The sequence below is a fragment of the Mandrillus leucophaeus genome, unplaced genomic scaffold (genome assembly GCF_000951045.1).
Source record: "Mandrillus leucophaeus isolate KB7577 unplaced genomic scaffold, Mleu.le_1.0 Scaffold1037, whole genome shotgun sequence".
Taxonomy (NCBI): Eukaryota; Metazoa; Chordata; class Mammalia; order Primates; family Cercopithecidae; genus Mandrillus; species Mandrillus leucophaeus.
The window spans coordinates 954,009-978,830 of NW_012098510.1; the positions used below are offsets into that span (position 1 = coordinate 954,009).

At 40.1% G+C, this 24,822-nt stretch overlaps 1 protein-coding gene across 1 annotated transcript in view; it reads right to left on the minus strand.

The window, feature by feature from the left end:
* The window catches only part of LOC105539021 (cytosolic carboxypeptidase 4-like), a 454,095-nt gene that overhangs the window by 408,673 nt on the left and 20,600 nt on the right, over nucleotides 1-24,822 (minus strand). Inside the window, 8 exon segments of the mRNA XM_011979129.1 lie at nucleotides 5,983-6,070; nucleotides 7,614-7,762; nucleotides 10,589-10,675; nucleotides 11,217-11,300; nucleotides 12,807-13,387; nucleotides 14,772-14,888; nucleotides 19,632-19,699; nucleotides 20,635-20,800. Coding sequence (XP_011834519.1) covers nucleotides 5,983-6,070; nucleotides 7,614-7,762; nucleotides 10,589-10,675; nucleotides 11,217-11,300; nucleotides 12,807-13,387; nucleotides 14,772-14,888; nucleotides 19,632-19,699; nucleotides 20,635-20,800 — 1,340 coding nt within the window.

Here is a 24,822-nt window from a genome sequence, read left to right on the forward strand (position 1 = left end):
GGTCTTATTTGGCATGGGCCTTGCTTCTTTTTACGTTCCCCACTGCACTATTAGTACACTAAAGTCATATCACAAGCACATTTAGCCTGTGCAAACTCAGCCTCACCACATTCAACCACAGGAGAGACCAAGAAAGACAGAGAAAAAAAAATCCATGTATTTATCTCTGTCTTTCCCTCATTCAGACCAAATCTGGACTCCAAGGAAAGAACAGCTGCAGTGAAATGGAAAGAGAAATAAAATGGGCTAATCATTAGCTCTTGAGCTTCCAGGGGCTCAAGATTTAAGGGAAGTGTAAGGAATTCAAATGGTAGATTTGATTATGTCAAATCTGCCTTCTCACACCACCAACATATATACACATACACACAGTCTCCCTCTCTCTCTCTTTCCCTCACCTAACACACTACCCCCCACAGCTTGGTGATGTTAGATTCTCCTGATCAAGACTAAAGGCTCTCCACCGACAAGTCAGTCTTCTCCAGGATGGTTACACACTGCTGGAATTCCAAAAACAAAAATATTATTAACACCTTATTTAGAATGACTTTCAGCTAAAGGAAATTCAGTTACAACCCTCGCCTGGGGTCTAAACTCTGGCTGAACCTAAAGCAAATGTCAGGCATCCCCACCGGAGTCTCCTGGCAGCCCCCTTGTAGCAGGAGTTGTCCAGGAGATGACTCTACTTCCAGCATACCTTCCTCTGCAGAGGCCTTTAAACTTTCCCAAGATCATCTTCTTCAAAGCCAAGTGTTTGATAAATCTCTAAAGTGAAACATCTGGCTTGCTACAGTTTAGTTCATCCATGATAAACTGAGATCCCATCAACAAGCTCTTTTCTTTTCCCAGTTATGATGTGGACATATCGAGTGATATTTGCAAGAAGCAATGTTCATCCTTCCTATGTTAAATTGTTCCCATGTTCTTGCTTTATATGGAAAGCCCTTTCCATCTTCCTTATTTAGCTAAGTCTCCTTCATCCTTCAAGATTTAACTCAAGTGTTTCCTCTTTCAGGAAGCCTTCCTTGATAGCCCCCTTATCACTCCTATTCTCATGGCCAATACTTTGTGGCAAGGACCATGCTTATTCATCTGTTTATCTTTATGCTTCCCACATTGCCTGGACATAGCAGCTGTTCAGTTAAAGTTTGTATAATAAGTGGACCCAAGACTCCAGGAGTAATAATTAGGTTGCTCAATGTATTTTATCTCCAATCCTAATGACACCCTTTCAAGGTGAGTATTATTACACACTTTCAACAGATGGGAATTAAGGCTCACAGAGGTTAAGTGTCTAGAGCAATTGCACACAACAAGTATAGTAAACAGGATTTAATCCCAGTTGTAGGCTTAGCTCAAAAACTAATTTTTTTTTTTATTATATCACCTGCTTGTTAGGAATGGATAAAAAACGACAAGATGTCTTATGCCCAATGTAGCAAGTAAGAATCTAAAGTTTTTATCTTCATAAATCAGAGCTGCCTATGAACTTACAGTCCAAAATAACAGAAAAAAAAGGAAAATAATCCAGCTGAGAGTTAATATGATCCACATACTATGACTTTTATATCATTGATATTTGATGCCACTAAGAAGATGTTTTTACTAATTATTTAAAATAATTGCTAGCATTCATTGAACACCTACTATGCACCAGACACTGTTCTAACCTTTACACATGTTTTATCTCACGTCATTTTATCTTCAGAACACTTCTATTAGGTAGATACCATTATTATCCCATTTTAAGATGAAGAATCTGAGGTTGAAAGAAGTTGGTATAATTTGCCCAAGGTCACGCCATTAATGAGTGGGAAGTCTGAATCAAAGAACTTCCTCTCCTCAATCTGTTCATCTAGATGGAGAAGCAGCCTGGTGAAAATCAGAAGTGATCTTGAAGATTAGCTGGGTTCTATTGGTCATCTGGGGTCAAAGATGACCTGGGCTGGGTACATCCAGCAACTTCACAGCTAAAAGGCTTTTTGTTTGCTTTTCTGTTCCCTGAACCATTTATCTTTGGAAGGATCTGTACTTTTATAATCATAAAGACTTCAATGAAGCAAGGAGCAAGTACACGAAGGCATAGTTATGAACTCAGGTTATTTCCATTTGTACTTAAAAATATGCTGGAAAGTCATTGTTTCTTTTTGGCAGGGTGCATAAAATAAGCAAATGCCATGATGGAGAATGGATTAGATAATCTTATAATGACAATGGCTCTGTTCAACAAGCGTGCATCATTTCACTTAACAGGATCTAATAAGGCAGAGCAGTGAAGTTGCCAGGCTTCCCTGTGTCTGCAGCATTTCTAATATTCTATATAACACCAAATCTCTCTCCTGAGATCCCGTGGAAGGATGCATGATGGCAGAGCTCTTATATGACATTCATCTTCATGAGTGAGCTGTTCCATCTCCTCTCATGAGCGGAGATAAATGTCAGAAGAGATCAGCCGTTGTGTATTACATGGCCACTCTAAGCGCACAGCTTCCCTCCCTCTGCCCTTCAGCACCAAAATTACTTTAGACCAGAGCGGGGAAAGAATTCAAAAAGGTGTGTGGCTGTGCACATCAGAGGAAGAAGCAGACCACAGGGAACTAAATAAAAGAGAAACTAAAAGGGCCCTTACTTACTTTTACTAGAGGCAGGGAAAAATGAATCTGCCCATTTCTGTTCCTCCCTCTCGAGGGGCATTTTTTATTTTCCAGCCTAGTGATCTTCAAGGTGGGAAAGAGCAAGGGGTGGAACAGAAGGGGTGGGAGGTGCTCCATGGGAGGGGCAGAGTGATCAACTGACCACAGGCAGAAAATATTAGAATTTCTCCTCAAAATGATTATTACCTAGATAGTAAGAAAGAAATTAAGTCGTCTACTGTTTAATATGGGGATTGGCATAGCTGTCTCAATGTCAACCTAATGTGTCAAACCAGATGATGGTGCAGCAATCTTATCCACTCATCACTGTTGTATTCCAGGTCTGGAGTATGAAAAACACATTATATCTGCTTCTGTGGTTTTTACATGTTAGTTAAGCATTGATTGTTGCGTAGGAGAGGTCTCCAAAGGGAGAAGTGGGAACAACTAGCTCCCTTCCTTTTTCTTTTGCTTTTAGCTTCCGGCAAGGTATTTCAGTCTACGGAAGCATACTTTGATTTACAGATTGTATTACCTAAATTAAACTAAACCTCACAAAACAGACAATTACTGTTTAAAAGAAAATCTTCTTAGAAGCCATCTATTGATGTTAAAATTAAATTGCAATCAAAATGACCAGAAAATGGCAGAATGGACATGGCCTACCCCTTATCCTTAATATTAGGTCTTTCTCAGTAGTTCTCATTTTTGTTAAAATAATCTAATCAGATCTAGAAAGTTAAACAAAATTTCTCAAAATTACCAAAAAGACTATTTATAACTACATCTAATGGTAAACTCCACGGCAAAATTCTAGTGTGCCCTAAGCTATAAATAGCATAAAGATGTAACAATTAGGTAGCTATAAACTATTATTTGTTTCATCTTTCTCTCCTAATTTAAAAGTCTTCATTTTTTGCATACTTTCTTATATGCATAATATGTTAGTATAGTAACGCATATATACTTTTTTAAATGTATAAACTAATCTAGTAAGAACACAAACAAATATATCTTATTGCTTAGTGGCATATTGTCAAAATAGTTTGGAGACTTTTCATTTTATGACAATTGGCCCTCCAGAGTAGTCAGCCCACATCCTCAACTGCTCATCATTGCTGTCAACTTCAACTTCTGAAGGAAAATGCAAATGCAAATCCCATTTCTTCTGAATCTCCTTTTTCCTTTCACCCTTCTAGAAACATACTCAGGTACCACGGCTCACAGCTGTCCCCACAATGAGCACCCTGGCATCCTCTTAAAACATGGCACCAAATCTGGGACTTTAACAGCACAACAGAAATAGAGCAGAGTTTCTAAAGATATATGGGAGATAAGGAAATAGGGAAGTAAAGTGCTCCCCAAATTAATATACCAGAAATAATAAAGGCAAAAGAGAAGCAAAGAACTCTTGTAAAGCAAATCAACTCAAAGATCAGGATGGGTAAATAGGGAGAGAAATATTGTATAATCTAATGCATCATTTTACAATTGAGAGAGGTGTTCTAATTTGTGGGTGAATAGAGATTACACATATCTATCCTGTTGTTACATCATATTATTGGGAATATGTTAACACAACGTGGTGAATAATTATAAAACAAACTACATTACAATGTAGCAATCTTATCCATTCATCTCTGCTGTATTCATGGCTGCAATGTGAAAAATTAATTACATTATACATTCATGGTTTTTTCTTATCCCTCTGTTGCTCTTTAATCACATAATAATTGTCTTGCTAATAGCTCTAAAAGCTATCAGAATTGGTTCTCCTTAGGTCAAGGCTGTGCTTTTGAAAGTGTGACTTCTTCCTTCTTTTGGGAAATACGTGGTCCCCTCAGCCTTCTTATTCCCCAATTCCAAGAGGAGCATCCTCCAAAGGGACATTTATACATCCCATTAGGAAATAATGCAAAATGTTATGTTTGTCCAATCTGTTACTAACTTTCAGGTCCAAGCCAGCTCTAAGCTGGGTCTTTCACATTTACTAAGAATAACTATTTTCAGAGAAAACTAAAACTCATGCTTGACACACCAAGGTCCAAAAGTAGATTTTCATAATTTTTTTTCTGCAGTTGCAGACTATCACCTTGAGGTGATGTTTAATCTAAATCTCTCTGAACCATAAGAAAGGCCCTGAGAGTCTTAAGATAGGTGAGCCAGAGAGTAGTTGCCATTTAGGTGAATGGAAAACCAACAAAGTCATAATATTGTGCAATTTTTCTAAAGGATATAAAAAATCCTCTTTAGATCCATAACCTAATAGATCAGGGATTGAATACCTCCAACTCTTTTATTACGGACTGCTAGTCAGCCTGGCTCTGTGTCTTGTAGACTATCATTATCTCCATGGTGATTTTTGCCTTTGTATCTGATACAGCAACAAGATTCTTGACCTTTCCCATCTATCTATACTCCTATCCTCAAAGTCTCAAAAGTCAAGAGGCACAAGGGTATATACTCTGTTTCCTTTCCATAGTGACAACTATCCTAAACTCCAGAATGTCTGATCATACTTTTTTAGATGGCTCTAGTAATTTCAGAAAGAGATGAAACTTACTTTATTTAAGAAAGTAAGTACTAACCTCTCAGTTTTTATAAGAAATTAGCACTGAACTAATAATTAATTTTATATATATATATTCTTCCTCTCATAGCAATTCCTATCCTTATTTTCTTATAAATTTGAATTTTATTTTTCATCTGAAGAAAATATACACGTAAGCAATCTAGATGTCTGGAATGCATTTCTTTCATCAAAATATATGGACAATTTAAAGTTCATTGTAACTTTGCAGGATAAACTGATGAAACTGGAGACTGATCAAGGATTAAAGGTGAATTTTGAAACTCCTCCCTCTTTTATTTTTTTCCACAAAATTACCTTGCTATGGGGAGGAGTTACATATGTGAAATTGTCACATATTCACCCTCCTGTACTTTGGAAAACTAAACCACGGGGCGGATAGAAACAGGATAGAACATCTCAGACATTTCACTCTCTGGGTTCAGCGGAAGTAAGTAAAGAACTAAGGCTTGACATACTAATCACAGGTAGAATCTCTACGACTTCTAATGTCTGACAACAAGATTTAAAAGTTTTAATGTGTTTAAATGAAGATAAACTCTTTCAGCAAATCAAAAGGTATTTCTCAAGGTCTACTGTGGGTGCCAGTGAATATGCTTATACCTCTGAAGAGCAGGACATTGGCCATTAGGACAGAGTGACAAAAAATTTATCAGACAAGCACAGATTGCTAATGTTTCTAAGATCAATATGGAAAAGTGAGAAATTGAGAGAAAATTACAGGACAGAGAAAAGGAAGCTAATAGCGCTCTAACTTACTTGTAGTAACATATTTCATAGCCTGTCCTTATCCAGGTGGGTCTGCCAAGAAGGGCCTCCTTCACGGAATACAGGGTGGGCTGCATCCCTACACAAAATCAGAAAAGGAATTAATCTTTACATGAGGGAAAGAGAGTTGTTCTGCACCAAATAATGATCCTCAAAGATACATAGGTCTTAATCCCTGGAAACTGTGACTGTCAACTGTATATGGCCAAAGAGACTCTGCAGATATGATTAAGTTAAGGATCTTGAGATGGGGTGATTATCCTGGTGAGTCCTAAATGCAATCACAAATATCTTTATGAGAGGGAGGCAGAGGGAGGTTTGACTATAGAAGAGATGCAATGTGGCCAGGCATGGTGGCTCATGCCTGTAATCCCAGCACTTTGGGAGGCTGAAGCTGGCAAATCACGAGGTCAGGAGATTGAGACCATCCTGGCTAGCATGGTGAAACCCCATCTCTACTAAAAATACAAAAAATTAGCTGGGCATGGTGGCATGCACCTGTAGTCCCAGCTACTTGAGTGGCTGAGGCAGGAGAATTGCTTGAACCTGGGATGCAGAGGTTGCAGTGAGCAGAGATTGCACCACTGCATTCCAGCCTAGGTGACAAAGCTAGACGCTGTCTCACAAAAATAAAAAATTTAAAAAAAAAGAGAGATGCAATGTGACTGAAGCAGAGAGAGATTTCAGGATGCAACACTACTAGCTTTGAGGATGCAAGAATGGACCATCAGCCAAGGAATGCAGGGAATGTTACTCTAGAAGCTGGGAAAGGAAAGAAAATGGAGTTTCCCCTGGAATCTCTAGAGGAAACATGGTTCTCCCAACAGCTTGACTTCAGCTCAGAGAAACTGATTTTGGACTTCTGAACCCCAGAACTGTAAGAGAACAGATCTGTCTTGTTTTAAATCACCGAGTTTGTGACAATTTGTTACAACAGCCATACAAAGTGAATATAAATATCAAGGTTCCCATGTTTTCTCTTCTCATACCCACAAGAATCTGTTTAGTCACTACAAAATAGAGGCAGTATCCTGCACTTGGCCCTAGACACTGGGAATACTTATTCCTCCTTCAAAGTCACCCAGTAAATTAGTATATGATGCAGAAATTGTATGCAGAATTTCCACTCCTTGAAACATTCAAAATAAATACAGGCTGCTCATCAGCCTTTGTCTCTTGAATATCTCCTCCAAAATGGCCACGGGTAATCAGGAGAATTTCAACTTCTTCAAGAGCTTTCTAAGAATGTCAATCAGTATTGTGCAATTGAATTTTGTTTTTCCTCTATCTTGCAGGAAAAAAAGCAGGTCAAAGCATTTGCTCCTATGGGACTTAGGAGATGGAGAGAAGGAATAAATGAGAGGGCTTACCAACCTCAAAAGATTCAAGGTAGAGTGAGGGAATCCAGAAGAAGTGGATGTCATGTGTGGCAGAGTGAGGATGCCCAGCCTCCCCTCTAAAGTAGCAATGTGCCACTGAGGGCCACTGCCTGCCTTGCTGCACCTGGCAACCCAAAACTCCGCCCAACTTCAAACCCTCTGAACCCAAGCAAGGCTGTTTGAATCCAAACAGTCAAGAAATGTCATTCCTGGCATGTTCCAGAAAGCCCCTAGAGTTCATACCATAATTAAACTGGCTGTTGGGCTTCTCGCAGTTGATGATGTTGAAGTGGTAAGGGACGGCCGCCTGCATACCGCTCACTTTGAAATAGAACCACTGCTGGTGCTGGGTGCTGTTTACATCCACGTTGACCAGCAAGTCATACTCAAACCTGCAGATCAGAAGCAAGACTGGAGGGTTATCTGGGAAGCCTTTAAGGTAAACTTCAGATACTGAGAATCTACAGGTTTCAGTTTCTGGGTTATAGATCTAAGACCCAGGATCTCAGCTTGCTGGTAAGTTATACTTATCATACTGATACCACAATATTGGGTACAGATTTTGGAAATTCATGGAGGTGAGAGGGCTTCCTAATATTGTAAGAGTCAATTATGCAATAGTGCATATTTTTAATTTTTTAAATTATTATACATACACAATAGTTGTATTTATTTATGGGGTACATGTGATATTTTGACACAATAATACAATGTGTAATGATCAAATCAGGGTAATTGAAATATCTATCTTCTAAGCATTTAACACTTTTTTGTGTTAAGAAATTCCAGTTCTAGTCTTTTTACTATTTTGAAATATTAGCATATCTTTTTATTAAACTATAATGAAGTTTTTATCTAGCTAGAAAAAATCCAAATGTGTTATATACCAGAGAAAATTCAACCACATCTGGTTTGGATATGCCATTACTATTTGATGATCAACATTATTTTGAGCCTCAATTTCCACATATGGAAAATGGAAGTGTCTAAACTTGTAGTGCTATTTATAAAAATCAAATAACCTAGTAAATATAAATCCCCCAACAAAACAACAAACATGAATTAGGCTAGCAATGCAGGGGTTGTTTCATTTTCATTGTGATATAACTCCCATGCTATAAAATACACACATCTTAAATATACAGCTCAATGAATCTATCCACATCTGAAATCACTTGTGTGACTACTACCCAGATATAGGACATTTCCAGCACCCCAGGAGGCCCTCAGCAATCCTCTCCCCATCACTATATCTCCAAAGGTTATTATTTTTCTGATCTCTAGCAACAGAACTAGCAATGCAGTTTTGACTTAAACATTATCAGGATATTTTATTTTAAAAAATACTGTTTCATCCTCTTGGTATTCTCTTTGAGTTGCTTTTATGAAAAGTAAAATGTTTTTGTCCCAATCCATTCATACTCTCCCACACCGGACCCCTGGTAAATGGCATTGTATGAGATTTGTGAAAGGCTAGAGCTTGGTATAAGACAGATGAGAGCAGAGTAGAGCTCTCTGATGGAGTCCAGTCCTCACACTGGCGCTGTGGGCACCACACTCTAACCACTGGGCTCACCATACAACACATGATGTGTAACCCATGGAGTGGCACTCACAAGAACAATTCTGGAAAGGCTATGACCCTCAAATTGTCTGCTATTCCCACAGTGCTCTCTCCAAAAAGTAATCATAAAAATTCCTTACCCAATAGTAGGTTTGTTTACTGTTACTTGACTCTATTACCCTGACCATAACTGATGAGTTTAGGATTTTACACTCTGGTCCAAGGGAAATGGATAGAGAAAAAGACCTGAGCTGGGCCAGCAGCTTAGCCACATCCTGATCTGATAACTGTTCCACCAGGAGACTCATAATCAGGTCTCCTCTCCTGGATCCTTTGAATGTGATACCTGGAGAGAAGAAACAGTAAAAGCAGGAGCCACAGGAAGAAGTGGAAACTAAGCCAACAACACAAAGAAGGCTGATAAACAGTCTTGACATGATTGTCTTTCCTGTCTTCAGCCTGATTAGTTAAACTCATCTCTGTTTTATATGTTGGGCTTCCTTGAAACATTTTATGTGCAAAAAAAAGATCACCCTTCACCTCCCCCAAAAAGGAAAAACTTCAAAAATGAATCCTCAGGTGGATATAAAAGAGGTCTCAGCTATACTGAATTCCGAGCTCCAACCATGATGAATATGCATCCCTGAGTAAGAACGGATGTTGACTAAGGGCTGATCATGTACCAGGTACTACTCTAAGAGCTTTAAGTGTATTAGTCAGCTCTCATGAAATCCCTAAGAAGTAGGTGCAATTATTGTTCTCATTTTGTGAGTGAGGAAATAAAGGCATGGAGTGAGTTAGGAAACTTGCTCAGTCTCCTGGTTGGAAGGTGATGAAGTTACCCTGGCACTCTGATTCTGATGTCTGTCTATGGCCACCACACCATTATCTGTTCTGGACTGTTTTTTCAGAAGTTCACCTATAGAAGATGAATCATATATCTTGCCTTTTGGTACAAGGGAAATATATCCACATTGCTATAATAGAAAGAATTTTAACACAGGGAGAACTGCAGTCTCTTCTGACACAAAAAGAAGTAAAATTCATGTGTGTTTTATTTCCTTTCTTTTAGTTTGTACAGCCCTAGACTTTCCTTGGCTATGATATCCTTTTCTACTGAGAGCTCATCTGTAGGTTCTGCTAGAGAGGCGTGGTACTGCATCTTCCCTTGAATGCAGGCTGGTTCACCTCTCTCTGGGAAGCTCATGACTTTTGCCACCTAAGTACACAGGAATGAGAGCAACAGGCCTGGAGAAGTGGAGACATAGCAAGCCCATGTACTCTTCCGGGTCAGCAGAATCAGCCTTGGCATCAAAGTATAAACATCCCAGTCAAAGTGCTCTCACACCCAAATATGGACCCATTATTTGAAACACAAGACACATTAATAACAGTTCACCTCTACTGAATGGCTCACTTAGCTATGGTATCAGTGAGTTCCCTAGTGGTGTACTGGTAAATGTTTAACAAATGACTCCCTGAGAGGAAAAACCTTCCCTTGTACTGTTTGCCAATTTTTGACGTATAAATACTCCCACCATGACTGATTTCAAGTCACCAATGTGAGGTCACTGAACAGAGCATGGAGAAGAGACAATCACAGCTTGCTCTTACGAACTGCCAGGAGATACCCACTGTGGTTTTCCTTACTTACTCACGCACTTGGATGGCTTTGCGAAGATTTCCTGACTCAAATTTAGAGAAGAACTGTAAACAATTGGAAGCATTGTCTTGCAAAGGCCTACAATGAAATAAGGAACAGGTGAACATATGTGTTATCACTACTCTTTGAAAACTGTGATGATTCTTTTTTTTTTTTTCATTATTTATTATTATTTTTGAGACGGAGCCTTACTCTGTCATCCAGGCTGGAGTGTGGTGGCGCCATCTCAGCTCACTGCAACCTCCGCCTCCCAGGTTCGAGCAGTTCTCCTGCCTCAGTCTCCCGAGTAGCTGGGACTACTGGCACCCACCACCATGCCCAGCTAATTTTTTGTATTTTTAGTACAGACAGGGTTTCACAGTATTAGCTAGGATGGTCTTGGTCCTGAACTCACGATCCGCCTGCCTCAACCTCCCAAAGTGCTGGGATTATAGGCGTGAGACACCACGCCTGGCCAATGATTCTTAAAGGTAAACTTTTTCTTATAGATCTTTAACCTGAATTTTCATCATGCTATTTTAGGAGGAGGAGTGGATTATTAACAGGAAACATGTCTATTCTCATGCCATTAACAGAATTCTTCATGCCCCGCATTCCTCGGATGCACAAGACTACCTACCAAGGCTCATCTAAACTGAAGACAACTTTATTTATAACATCACTTGGCTGGATGAGCCTTCGAATATCCTCAAATATCCTGATCCTGAAAAACAAAATTGAAAACATTTTAAGGGTCAGCCTTCTCTCCCTAGCTCACTCATCCTATGATCTCCTGGGAAGAACTTTGGAGGTCATCAGAGAAATATGAAAGCACAGAGAAGTTTAATAACACCTCAACCTTGAGCTCAGAGAGTGGAAATAGCCCTGCCCTCCTTCTTTCTCTTTCTTTATCAAAAAAATAAACTGCATGAGAAGTAGGAATGTAGGAAGTAGTGATGTTAGATTTCAGTTAGAGAATTCTTGGCTTGAAGAATTTTATCAAAAGCACTTGTGTTGGGGGACTTTGGAACTTTTCTAGCTGTGGGAATAAGAGGGTAGTTTGCACTGAGAAAGTTTTGAGGAAGACATTAGGACTATTAGCTGCCAGCGTCTTCAAGGTTTGGTAGGCTCCAATAAGCCTGTGTGACCTTGTACAATTTATATTCCTTGGGCTCTGCCTGCTCCAGTAGGCTAAGGTCAGTCTTCTAAGAAACACCAAAATCTGGGATATTTAACTAAGAGAGAGAAAGAAAGCTTAGGAGGTCTTTCAGATTACCTTCCTGAATTTCCAGTCCAGTTCACAGGGGAGGTGTGAGAGAAGGGTGAAGAAAAGTAGATGTGAGGCCTGGACTCAGAGGGAAGATGTCCTATGCAGGGATAAGATGGTGCTAGAACAGCCCTTGTGATCTGTTTCTCAAAAACATGAGCAAGACAGATAAAGGCAGGGGGTAGGGTCGGATATGTCAGCCAGGACCCCAGGTGGGAGCAGTTTGGGGGATTTACCATCAAGAGAATAATTTACCAATGATGTGGATAATAAGAAAACTTTCTGGTCTGCCCACTTTGCTCCACTGACTTGGTATGTGCATAAAGTTTTTTCAAGAAAAATAATGTTTTCTTTGCCTTTAGCAGTTTTCATTTTAATCTCAATATGCTGAGCCACGGGCAAAGCTCCCTTTCCTGCCTTCTGGGAATAATCTATCATCCAGTGTTTCTTCCCTGGAGAATGTCTTTTCCATCCCCCACTCTGTGAAGCAGCAAAACTATTCTCTGAACTAAGCCAGGGTTTATAATACCTGGGGCTCCTCCTTTCTATTAGCAAGATATCCCATACCAATTTGTAGGAAGCAAGAAAAGAGATCCCAAATAATCAGTTCTTGATTTTTCTGAAAACCTACTTTTGAGGAAGGAGCCCAGTATTTGGGGAAACTAGATGATCTTTCTTTGTGATAGTGGTTTGCAATGGAGATAGGATAAGGAGTTGTATTAGAATTACTCAAGGAATTTTTCATCAGAAAATACATCCCTACAACTACCCCATACTTGATTGTGAAATGTCCTTGCAGGAAGGGAAGTTAGTGTGTTTGGTCAGTTTGCCAACAGGCTTTAACATGTTCCTGATTAATGCTCACTTTCCTATAGATAATAGAATTATCTGTACAAACCATTTACTTATAAAATTATCAAAGAACAGAAAAAAAAAGAGCTGCCAAGTCAGTAGCGCCATCACCTTTGGACTCCACATTTGCGTTCCAACATAGGCTGAGTGGTGGAAGGGGGACAGTGTCCCCAGACATCAGGAAATGCCACCATCTTGAAGTCCACCACAGAGCTGGTTCTTCTGGCTTTGGCCATATAAAGATAGGGATCGTGGAAAGGGACACACTTCAGATGTGTCTGCAGAAGCTTATCTATTACTTCAACAGCCTCTCCAGTCCTAGTGGAATTAGAAAAGGAGGCACTCATCCTTGGGCAGAAAATTGCATCTATGTCCCAGGCATCTGCTTTCAGGGAAGCCTGAATGTCAGGGATTTCACTTCCAGAAGAATCTCTCCCAAGACTATTGGATTGCACATTTTGGTACGGGTTCACTCCAGGCTTTCTTTTGGAGCCTAGATGCACAGTGGACCTTTGTGTCTTCACCATGCACAGAAGGGAACTCCGGACAGAGTCTTCCCTTTCTTGTCCACAGGAGCTTTGGTCCTTGTTGTAGCAGTGCTGCTTTGAGGAGGCAGCAGTCAGAATGTGGTGGTGATTCGCATACTGAGTCTTCTCAGAGTTCAGATCACCTCCAGGTTTGGACTCCAGTTCCTTCATGTTCAAAATGGAATAGAATATGTTAGTGTGTCCTTCCAGGTAGAGAATACAATTTGATCCCTGTCCTTACTCTCTCGGCACAGAGCTAAGCATAAATCCTATGAATCTGGAAGCTTTCTCCAAGGTCAACTAAGAAAGACTAACCTTCAAGAGTCAAATAAATGACAGAATCATAGAAACTCATGTTTGGAAGGGCCTTTTGGTGGCTCTAGTCCAACGCTAAACAGTATTTGAATGTCTTCTTCAAGACCTCCACTAAATTACAATCTGGTTGAAAAACCGTATTTATGGGGACCTCACTGCACCCCAAGGCAGTGCCTTTCACTTTAGGATAATTCTGTTTATTTGAAATAAGTGTTTATACTAAACTGAAATTTCCTTCCCTGAAACTGTTATAACTAATCGCCTTCTGCTTTCTGAAGTCAAATAGAATGTATTAACTCCCTTCTGTACACGTGACTTAACTTATACCCTTAGATTCAGCCAAATTCAAGATTTATTACTAAGAGTCATAAGAAAATAATGGAGATCAAAAAGCAGGTCTAAAATATTGATGGCAGCAACAGTGGTAGTAGCAACTAGGCACAGAATTAGCATCACCAGGTCTAACATTCCCAATTTGTTTCTACTAACAAAGAAAGCCTGAAGTCAGGATGTCCACCTTCAAAAACCCATCTAGGACAACAGTCCCACTTGGCACGAGAACAATTAAATCATCATGAATTTTTATTTGCTTTTTCAGTGCATGGGGGCAAGGCACCCTGCCCACCAGACAATAGGTAGTGATATGTACCTTCATGCTACAGTCATGCATTACTTAACAACGCAGGATGTTCTGAGAAAGGCATCATCAGGTGATTTCATCATTGTATGAACATCATAGGGTGTGCTTACACAAACTTAGATGGCATAGCCTACTGCAAACGTAGGCTGTATGCTGTAGCCTATTGCTCCCAGGCTACAAATCTGTACAGCATGTTACTGTACTGAACACTGTAGGCAATAGGAACACGATGGCATTTATGTGTCTAAACATAAAAAGTTGCAGTGAAAATACAGTCTTATAATCTTATGGGACCATCGTGGAATATGCTGACTGTCATCAGTGGAAATGTCATTAGGCAGCTCATGACTGTGTATCCATCCTAAGTGCAGGGTGTCAGATTGAAGAACCCTTGCATACATCCTAAATCTTTCCCATTTTTGACACCTTTTCCCATTTTTGTTTAACATTCTGCTCTTCTCTAAGGAAGAGGCCAGAAGCAGATGGCTAATGATGAGCAGTGCTTTCCATCTGGATACCCTGGTTTGGCCTCCCAGGGTCTGCAAAGAATCCATCATGCATCGTCAAAGATCAGAACCACAGCATATGTCCTACCTCAAAGCTATAGGAGAGCTCAAGACACATCGCCTCATATTGCATCAGTTCCTCTTCAGGTCGGTCAAGACCAGGTTTGGAAGTTAGCTTGTTCACATCTGTTTCCAAGTCATCATCCTACATGGAATAGTCATAGAAGAGATTACAATCAGGAAATCCACCATGAGAAGCATCAAGACAAGATACGTATGTGCTTCTTCAGAATCTTAGGACGTGGTTTTCTTGCCTCCAAATTATAGCACTAGCCTATCCAGTGAAAAATTTGTTATGCTGGATTGTATTTTTAAAATGAAAAGAAAGAAGATAAACAACTTGTCTCAGCATTTATGTCAGTATTTGTCAGCCTTCATCAGAAATAAAAATTTGTATGAGATAAACTACATAATCAATAAAACATATTATAAAAGAAATTCTTTATCTCATTGCTACTATCATCAACATCATTGTAATTATTGCCCCTCCTTATCTATCTTTGACATTTAGGTTTAGTCAATCTTTTCACAAACATTTAATCAGTACCAACTGTGAGCAGGTACTCTTCTAGGTACTGAAGTTTCAGTCACAATGGAACAGACAAACATCCATGCTTCCACAGTTATTTGCCTTTTGCGAGAGAAGAAACACAGTAAAGAAGAAAGCAAACAAATGAATACATTAATTTCCAACAGTTATAAGTCCCTTTGAAATGATAAAAGAGAGTGATGTGACTAAGATTGGGGAATGGGAGGCCGTTTGGTTTGGGAGATCTCAGGAGGACTCATAAGGAGGTAATGTTTTAGCTGAGACCTAAATGGCAAAAAAACAAACAAAAAAAAAGCCAGCTATGCACAGGCCTAGCAGTAAATTATTAAAGAAGGAAAAACTTCAATTTGCTTACAGAAAGAAGGTGGCTGATGCATACAGAATAAGAGGAAGATTGCAGGAGAAGAGATTTGAGAAGTAGGCAGGAGAGAAATTATATCAATCCTTACAAGACATGGGGAGGAGCTGGTAGTCTCCTACTACATCTTTATCCTTTTGTACATTTAAAAATTTACCAAGGCACCACGAGTCTTTTATTTATTGGACTGAATAATCCAAGGCACTTTATTCTTGATAGATCATCATTTCAAAACAATTTAATGATAATGGTGACTCTCCTCTGAATACTTCTGGGTTTTCCAAGGGTTGTAGGGTCTTACAGAGAAAAGGCACCAGGTATCAACCAGCCTAGTCTCTTCATCTTTCCATATCCTAGATTAAGTTTCCTTAACGAAATAGAGAAAAAAAATACCATATGTTTTACAAGTATATTTCATTAGTTAAGGAAAAACCTGGCAGTCCTGAAAGGTTAAATCCAACAAACATAGAAAATAAATGTTTGTATTCCTGATCCAAGGGGAACAAAATGCAATGTTCCAGCTATGTTTCACAGTTTTTCTCCAAACTTCAAATTAAAAGAAAAGCAATTCCCTTGAGTTTCATGTAATGATATTTTCAGGTACAGTATACACCATGACTAACTCCATGGCCACCACTCTTGTGCTTTGCAGCTTCATCTATCAATTCCCACTTGTCTCCACCCCCTCCGCTGCAACCTCAGCAATGGCCCAGAGTGGCACTAATGGAACCACCACCTGGAAGGCCATTGGGATGAATGTCCACAACAGCGAGTAAGGTTGTGCTCCAACTGGTGCATCTGAAGGGAGGAGAATCATGCAACCCATGAGCTGTAACCTAATTCATTCCACATGTGACTAGGCAATCCACTTAGCCTTAGAACAGGGGTTAATAAACTATGGTCCACTGGTTGTTTTTGTCAATAAAGTTTTATTGGAACAGAGCCACACCCATTCATTTGGTCATGGCTGTTTTCTCAGTGCAACAGCAAAGTTCAATAGTTGTGACAGAGACCATTTCTGCCTTCAAAGTTCTGGAGCTTAGTCTCTGAGAACCAGGCACTCAGCCAGGTTGCCACCTCCTTTTGTATTTCTTATAAATGGCATTTTTTCTTATCTGGAGGTGGCCGGCTTCTGCGTCCTCACAGCAGCCCAGGCAGTCCTTTACCAACTAGGATTCTGCTACCCACCTAATCCAGGTAATGCTTTCTGGCTCTTGTTCCATAGGTTGGAGCTCTTGGACATTGTCTTTTGGCTGCCTCAAACTTGAGTTCACCACTCCATTGAAGGTGGTGATTTGAACACTTAATAAGGACAAACTCCAAGTTCACTAGACTGCAAACTCTTTGAAGATAAAAACTATGTCTCATCTGTTTGTGCTTCATATTAACATCCCCAAGAATTTAGCATGTTGCATATGGATTATACCCAATAAAGCACCTGAAAGAAATAAAAAATGAAAAAGAAAGGAAAGGAAGGAAGAAGGAAGGGAGAGCTTGAATTCACTCTGTTTATCACCCTCTTCTTCAGAGTTTTGCAGAATCTAATGCTTGTGTATGTGAAGACAGCCCACATCTAATACGTTGACCTTGGCAGTTTTCAATCAAGTCACGGCATCCTACTTTCCACTCTCATAAAAGATCCTCTTAATCATTCTTTCTAAGAGGCTGGTCCCAATTATTACCTAAGATTGTCAAATGGGAAGGCCACAGGTTAAAGGCCTGGGTCAGTGCTGTGGCCAGAAATAAAATATGCCTGACTTCTTGTTCATGCCTCTGGCAGCAAATGCTGCTGGTTTCCCCAGGGAAAATCCAGTTTTCTGGAGCAGTTTCCTTGCTCTTACTGTGCCTCTGAATCAAGCCCTGACTCTCATGCTCCTCTCCTTCTCTACAACTCATCTTCACGCTGACTTCTCATCTTCTTGCCCTGGCTTGAAGTCTTTTGATGAATAGTTTTCAAGCTCTTACCAATTTGTCTTGTGTTTCTTTGCCAGTTGAGTTTATTTATTTGTTTAGGGTTCTCTCTACCCCACCCCTCCACCCTCTGCAGAGCGTGGGCCAAGGGAAGTAGCTGAACACCCTCCCTCCCATACTGTGGGAAGTCAGGCACTATCGTACACCCAGTCCCTCCCCATCAGATACATGAAGCGAGTGACACTCTGCCTCAGACATTCAGTTATCAAAGAGCAAGCAAGAGGGGAGGGGAAAGTGACATTGATGAATGACTGCAGCAGCACAGTATTATTCAAATAATTCAGCACGTACTCCATAGGCCTGCACCACCAAGCCACAGCAAAGATCCAATTTGCTACTGATGACTTCAGAAATGATTCTATTTATCAACAATACCCAGAGAACACCAGACTGTCAATAGCAGTCTAAACCTACAGATGTAGCTTAAGAAGTAGTCCCTGTATGTCTGCTACTACCATCAGCAAGGTGAGTGATTATCATGATAGAGAACTCAAAAGCCTCTTTCTTTCTAAACAGATAGGAAAGAAGGAGAGAAAGAAAAGGAGAGAAAATTTTTGATTTTTTAAATTTGACTTTCATCCCCAGGAAATGTCATAAAAGGCAGCTTTGACTTTAATTTACTGAGTCTTATTTTACAGACGACAAAATTAAGAAACTGTAACTTAAAGGAATTTGTCAAAGTCCATGTCCACCAAAAGAAATGGAGAGAGAATTATAATTCACAGACAAATTCTTATTCTAGAGCAGTGATCCTCAACTAGGGGTGATTTTGGCAAGTCTTAGAGATATTTTTGGTTCATACTTGGGGGATAACGAGGTGGGTACTACTGATATCCAGTGGGTAGAGGTCAGGGATGCTGCTAAACATCCTACAATGCACAAGGCAGCCTCCCACAACCAAGAAGTATCCAGTCTAAATGCCAACAGTGCCAAGGTCTTGAAACCTTGTTGTAGAAAAACAGTAGTAAACTACGTCCCACTGCTTATTTTTGAAAATGAAGATTGTTTGGAGGCTGGGCACAATGGCTCATGCCTGTAGTCCCAGCACTTTGGGAGGCTGAAGTGGGCAGATTGCAAGGTCAAGAGTTCGAGATCAGCCTGGCCAATATGGTGAAACCCTGTCTCTACTAAAAATACAAAAATTAGCTGGGTGTGGTGGTAGGCATCTGTAGTCCCAGCTACTCGGGAGGCTGAAGTTGGTGAACTGCTTGGACCCAGGAGGCACAGGTTGCAGTGAGCCAAGATCGCACCACTGCACTCCAGCCTGGTGACAGAGTGAGACTCCATCTCAAGAACAAACAAACAAACAAACAAACAAACTTCTTGGGACACAGCCATGCCCATTTGTTTACAAATTGTCTATAGCTGTTTTGTGCTACAACGGTAAAGTTGAGCAGTTGTGACAAAGACTGTATGGTCCACAAAGCCTAAAATAATTACTATTGGACCTTTTATAGGAAGTTCACCAACCTCTGTTCTATAGGATAGGCCTTTTTGGGACGGGGACCAAAGAGCAACACTTCTCTACTGGCCAGGTTGTACACTGTGCAACTTAAGGGAAAACAATTCAGAGTCTGATGTCAATGGACTTGTACGATGCAGCAGCCCTGTACAGAAAGGATAAGAAGAGTGACTTATGAAGACAGGTGAGATCTACTAGAAAGCTTCCTGGAAAATTTTTCTAGTGTCTTAAATGATCTTATTAAATATACCAACTCCAAGTATTGCATACCTAAAGTTCATCTGAATAAAGTATTGGTGTCTTCATAATGTATAGGATAGCCTCTGACTTTACAATGAGACATTGTACCGGACCTACCAAGATGAAAATGACAACTGGGAAATCAATAACAGTAGCTGTCATTTATTGAGCATCACTACCACTGGAGTGGCAGTACTAAAGTCAGTTCTTAAAATTTACACTGGGCTTGGGCAAACATAGGAAGTGATGTTTTTCTGTGCATGATGTGACTATGGACATCATTAGAAGCATGAGCTGGTATACCTACTTCCACTTTCCCATCTTCAGTATCAGAGTCTTGGTCCACCTCGTCATCGCCGTCATCTTCAAAATCCTCTGGACGGGGAAAATGAGTGAAATAAGTGAGGTCTCCTGTTTTTCTGGGATTTAGGATTTAGATGTTCACCACACAGTGGTTCTTTCTTCTTCCTCTCTCAAATAAGGGGCTCAATATTAATTGCACAATATTCCACCACACACAAATGCTTATTAGTCAGTACAAATGGTGTGCACGTAGGTATGTTGGGGCACTAAGTCATAAAGTTTAAATAGTTATCCCACATTGAATGCAAAATAAGTGCAGAAAAAATGACACATGAATCCATTCTGGATTCTCCCATGAAAGTCAGAGGTATTTATGCAACTAGCATAGCCAAAGTTTAGAGATCACACACGTACAAAATGTGTTATAACCTAAATATCACCTTGATTGAGCCCCTAATTTTTTGATTGAGGAAGTTATTTAAAACAAAATCCATAGAAGGCATCTTGTACCATTGTGGCAAAATCATGCCTATAGAAAATCTGTTCGTACTAGGATCTTTTGACAGGAAGATCTTCCTAGAGATTAAATAATAACACTTTCAAATATTCCAATATGTCTAGCCTAGAGTTGTAAATAACAAGAGTTTTATTTTAATTTCATCCTCAGGGCAAACTAATTCCACAATCAGTCAGTATGCTGCAGAGATTCGATCATGGGATTCTGAATAGACTTTTTTTTAATTAGCTGAGATTACTGTACAGGCATTTGATAGCTACTAGGCAAAGCAGAAACAGTTAATAATGAAGAACAAAATAAGTGAGCTTGGTATTTTCTCACCCTGTTTATGAAAATCAAAACTGCTTTTTCATGTATGTCTCTAATTAGCTTAATAGACAATTATGGTTGACCTAAGAAACAACTAATTCTATTTTCATACACTTTCCTGGGAAACATTATCAAAATGCAAAAATTCATCTTAAAGGTCATAGTTACCCACTTATTTTACCTTCAGGTAGATCACATGGAGGTTCAGTAGCAATGTGCCCAGGGACCGGGAAGGCATAGGCACTGCTGGCTGTGACTAAGGGAAGTGGACTCTTAGGGTAGCACTGCCTCAGGATCTGAAGCACCACAGAGATGACGGGCTCCATGCTCTTGTCATCCAGGCAGTTCTGAGCAAAGGGAAGATTATATCAGACACCAGCATCTGGGCACAGTCCCCTAGCTGTAACACAGCTAATAACACTCTCCTAGCTGTAACACAGCACGGTCTCCTAGCTGTATTTCAGCTAATGAATTATACACATGGACAGACCGTAAACAGCCTTAATATAGAATGTCAAATTTGAACATTCTAACATAGAATTTTGTCTAATGTAGAATCTGTACTTTTCTGTCTCTTGCTCATTTCATACATCATTGCAATGAATTCAGTCTGAATATAGACTTAAAATTCATTCAAGGGATGCTGTGCCTAAGGCAAGACATTGCTCAGGATAGCTGGGGGAAGAGGAGGCCGGTGTCTTTTCTCAGCCACCCATGTGTCACTGTGAATTATTGCCTACGTTAGGGAATGAGCAGCTGAATTGATGGAAGTCTTGCTTTTCTCTTTCAGCTGTCTTCTGCAGAGAAAAATATTTTTTATAAAAGATAAAATATGAAATCAAAGGGAAAGACTAAGTGAATCCCAAGTACCTAAATTAAATTACATGCCTCTTCTCAAAGCCCACAGTGTTGATCCCTCTTGGTACCTTCCCAAATAAGAGAAAAATTGGGTTTGCAGATGTAACATTTTGATACTGATGGAACATGACAAGACCCTTCTTTTCAGACACTGTGAAAAATGTAAGAACAAGTTCACTAAATTGAGAGACAGAGAGTTAGTATAGTTCAGTATCTCTTTGGCAAAAACACAACCATTTTCTTCAGTATTGTTGTAAATGTTTTGTCTACTGACTTGGTACAGGAAGATGACTTGTGGGGTCCTCCAGTTTGCTATTCCTAAAAGGTGCAACAAGCTCTGAGGCCAATAAGTCACAGAAGTGGAGATGGTGGATACCAGGTACCCACCACAGGGCAGTGTGAATGTCTGTGGTGCTGCTGAACTATGGCATCTCCAGACTCAACATTACAGGTACTTCCATGTGAAAGAACATGGAGGAAAAAAAGTAATAAAAATTTATCCATGAATTTAAGCTACCCAAATGACTCCAAAATATAAGTAAGCCAACTTTCTTTTTTTTTTTTTAGACAGAGTCTCACTCTGTCACCCAGGCTGGAGTGTAGTGGCATGATCTCAGCTCACGGCAACCTCCACCTCCTGGGTTCAAGCAATTCTCCTGCCTCAGTCTCCCGAGAAGCTGGGATTACAGATGCTTGCTACCATGCCAGCTAATGTTTGCATTTTTAATAGAGATGGGGTTTCACCACATTGGTCAGGCTTGTCTCAAACCCCTGATCTCAGGTGATCCACCTGCCTCAGTCTCCCAAAGTGCTGGGATTACAGGCATGAGCCCCCGCGCCCAGCCTTAAGTAAACCAACTTTCAAAATGAAATGTGTTAATGCAATCAAGGATGCTCTCTCCCCTTCAGTGTGTGCCAGTCATACTCATCAGGTGTCCTGAATCAACAGCCTCAGAATACACAGCAGGAAATACTCTTGGTGGAAAATGAATTAGTTTTGGCTAATTCATTATGAAGGCTAATGAACAGTTGAAGCTATTTCACCCTTTGGTCTGATCAAATGGTCTCAAGTGTTTCATGAAAAGTATCAGGAATGGGACAAAAATAAAACAGACTCTGAAGGAGGAAGCGATAAGGTGAAAGAGATGACTTATCAGATATGATGTTCTAAGCTCCAACCTTGGTAGAGATAGAGCCAGCCCAAGCCAGGGAATTCAGTCAAAAAAGCCAACATTTTGGAACACAGGTATGTTTGTGATGATCTTTGATGATAAAAGATAATCGTGTCTTTTTTTTTGGTGGAACGGAACAAGTGAAAGGATGAAGCCCAGTTCAAATGTTCTGAAAAACTGGGCCATACCATGAACTGAATTTGAAGGCTGGAGGGAGTATTATAATCTATAAAACCCAAGGCCTTAGGAATCATGCTATATTTGCCTTCTGCTGCACTGTAGGGGAAATACTTATGAATGCAAAGATCGTTGGTTTTAAGGTAACAGAAATTCTTGAATTCATTTCTCAACATTTCCCTCATGCTAATGGATAGGGGCTGTGCAGGGCCGAGACTAAGGTGAGACTAAGGTGTGAAGGGTTGGTACGCGTGTTATGCATCAAAACAAGACAAGACTCCAGGAAATACGATCCTTATGGACCAATGTCTCAGAATTGGAGGCAAAGGTGAGATTTTAGGGTCCCTTTTCCCATCACTCTCCATAACACATTTGCTACTTGGAAGGGATGATGAAATACAAGAATGCATTCAATTAATATATTCAATGCTTCCATCACAGTTAACATCTTTGAATTAGCTTTGGCATAATAAATACCCTACTTCCACGATACATAGGCAAAGTAAAGTAAGAGCAAACTGCTCAGGTCCTGGAGCCAGACTACGTGAGTTTAAATCCTGGACTGAAGATTACTAACTTCATAACCCTGGCAAATTAATACACTTCTCTGTGCCACAGTGTCTTCATCTGCAAAGTGGAGATAATAACACAACCTCTCTCCTAATGTTGTATACAAATTAAATGCATTAAAGTAGGCAAAGTGCCTAATAGTAAGCATTTAGTATTAGCCAGCGGGAAAAAAGAAGGCATCCTTAGTGTCATAACGTCTCCTAGGAGTCTGCAAGAGGCTGCTAGGAGTCACTGCCTCTCAGAGCAGAGTCCTAGTAATAATTCCCATGATAACAAAGCAAGGCATTTTAGTGGAAAAGGACCTTGACTAGGAGTATAAATTCCTGGGTTTAAATTCCAGCTCTGCTTCTATGTAGCCAAAGCCACTAACAGCTCCTGCCTAAACTCCTATCAACACTCTAATTCCTCCCCTTACTCTCCTTCCTTCTCCTTGTGTCCTCTGATAATCTCTTTTCCAAATGGCAGCCAAAATGGTCCTTTAAAAGCATAAATCAGTTTAATAGTTATAGAGTTTTAATTTTTCCAGATGAAAAGAGTTCTGGAGATGGATGAGTAATAGTGACAGTTATACAACAATGTACTTAACTTGACCAAACAGCACACCTAAAAATAGTTAAGATGGTGAATTTGGTTGCATGCATTTTACTACAATTAATTTAAAATTTTTCAAAAATAAAAAATGAAAAGCATAAATTGTATCAGGTCAGTCTCCTGCTTCAAACTTGATAGAAATAAAATTCTAATTTATTTTTATGCCCTAGGAAGTTCTACGTGATCTGGCCTTCCCTATCTCTTTAATTCATGTCTTCTCCTCCTTTGTGCCTGCTTACAAGTTGATGGAGGCCAGGCGCGGTGCTTCACGCCTGTAATCCCAGCACTTTGGGAGGCCGAGGCAGGTGGATCACGAGGTCAGGAGTTCGAGACCAGCCTGGTCAAAATGGTGAAATCCTGTGTCTACTAAAAATACAAAAATTAGCCAGGCATTGGGGCGCATGGCTGTAATTCCAGCTACTCGGGAGGCTGAGGCAGGAGAATCACTTGAACCCAGAAGGCAGAGGCTGCAGTGAGCCAAGATCACACTACTGCACTCCAGCCTGGGCAACAGAGCGAGACTCCATCTCAAAACAAAACAAACAAACAAACAAAAAAGTTGGTGGAAATAAAATTCAAAGTCCTCATCATGGTTCAAGGAACTCTAAATGTCCTGGCACTGCCCATGACTCCAACTCAATCTCATGTCTTCCCCCTTACTCACAACACTCTGCCATATCTGTGTTTCTCAAGCTCACTCACCTCCCACTCTACTTCCCCACCTGAGGGTCTTTGCATTTACCTCCTTTTTCTCTCCATGGAACCCTCATCTCCAGACCCTCATGGCACTGGTTCTTTCTTATCATTCAGGTCTCAGGTGACACCACAGCTCTTCAACTATGCCTGCCTGGCATAACCCCTCTCTCCCTTCTCTTTGCAGTGATTCTTTGAACATAGATGAGAAATTCTAAGGCTAAGGGCAGATGTGACATAGCTTCAATATAAAAATATCTTAAATGGAAATGGCTTGATATCTTCTGGATTGTCACCAATATCTTTCC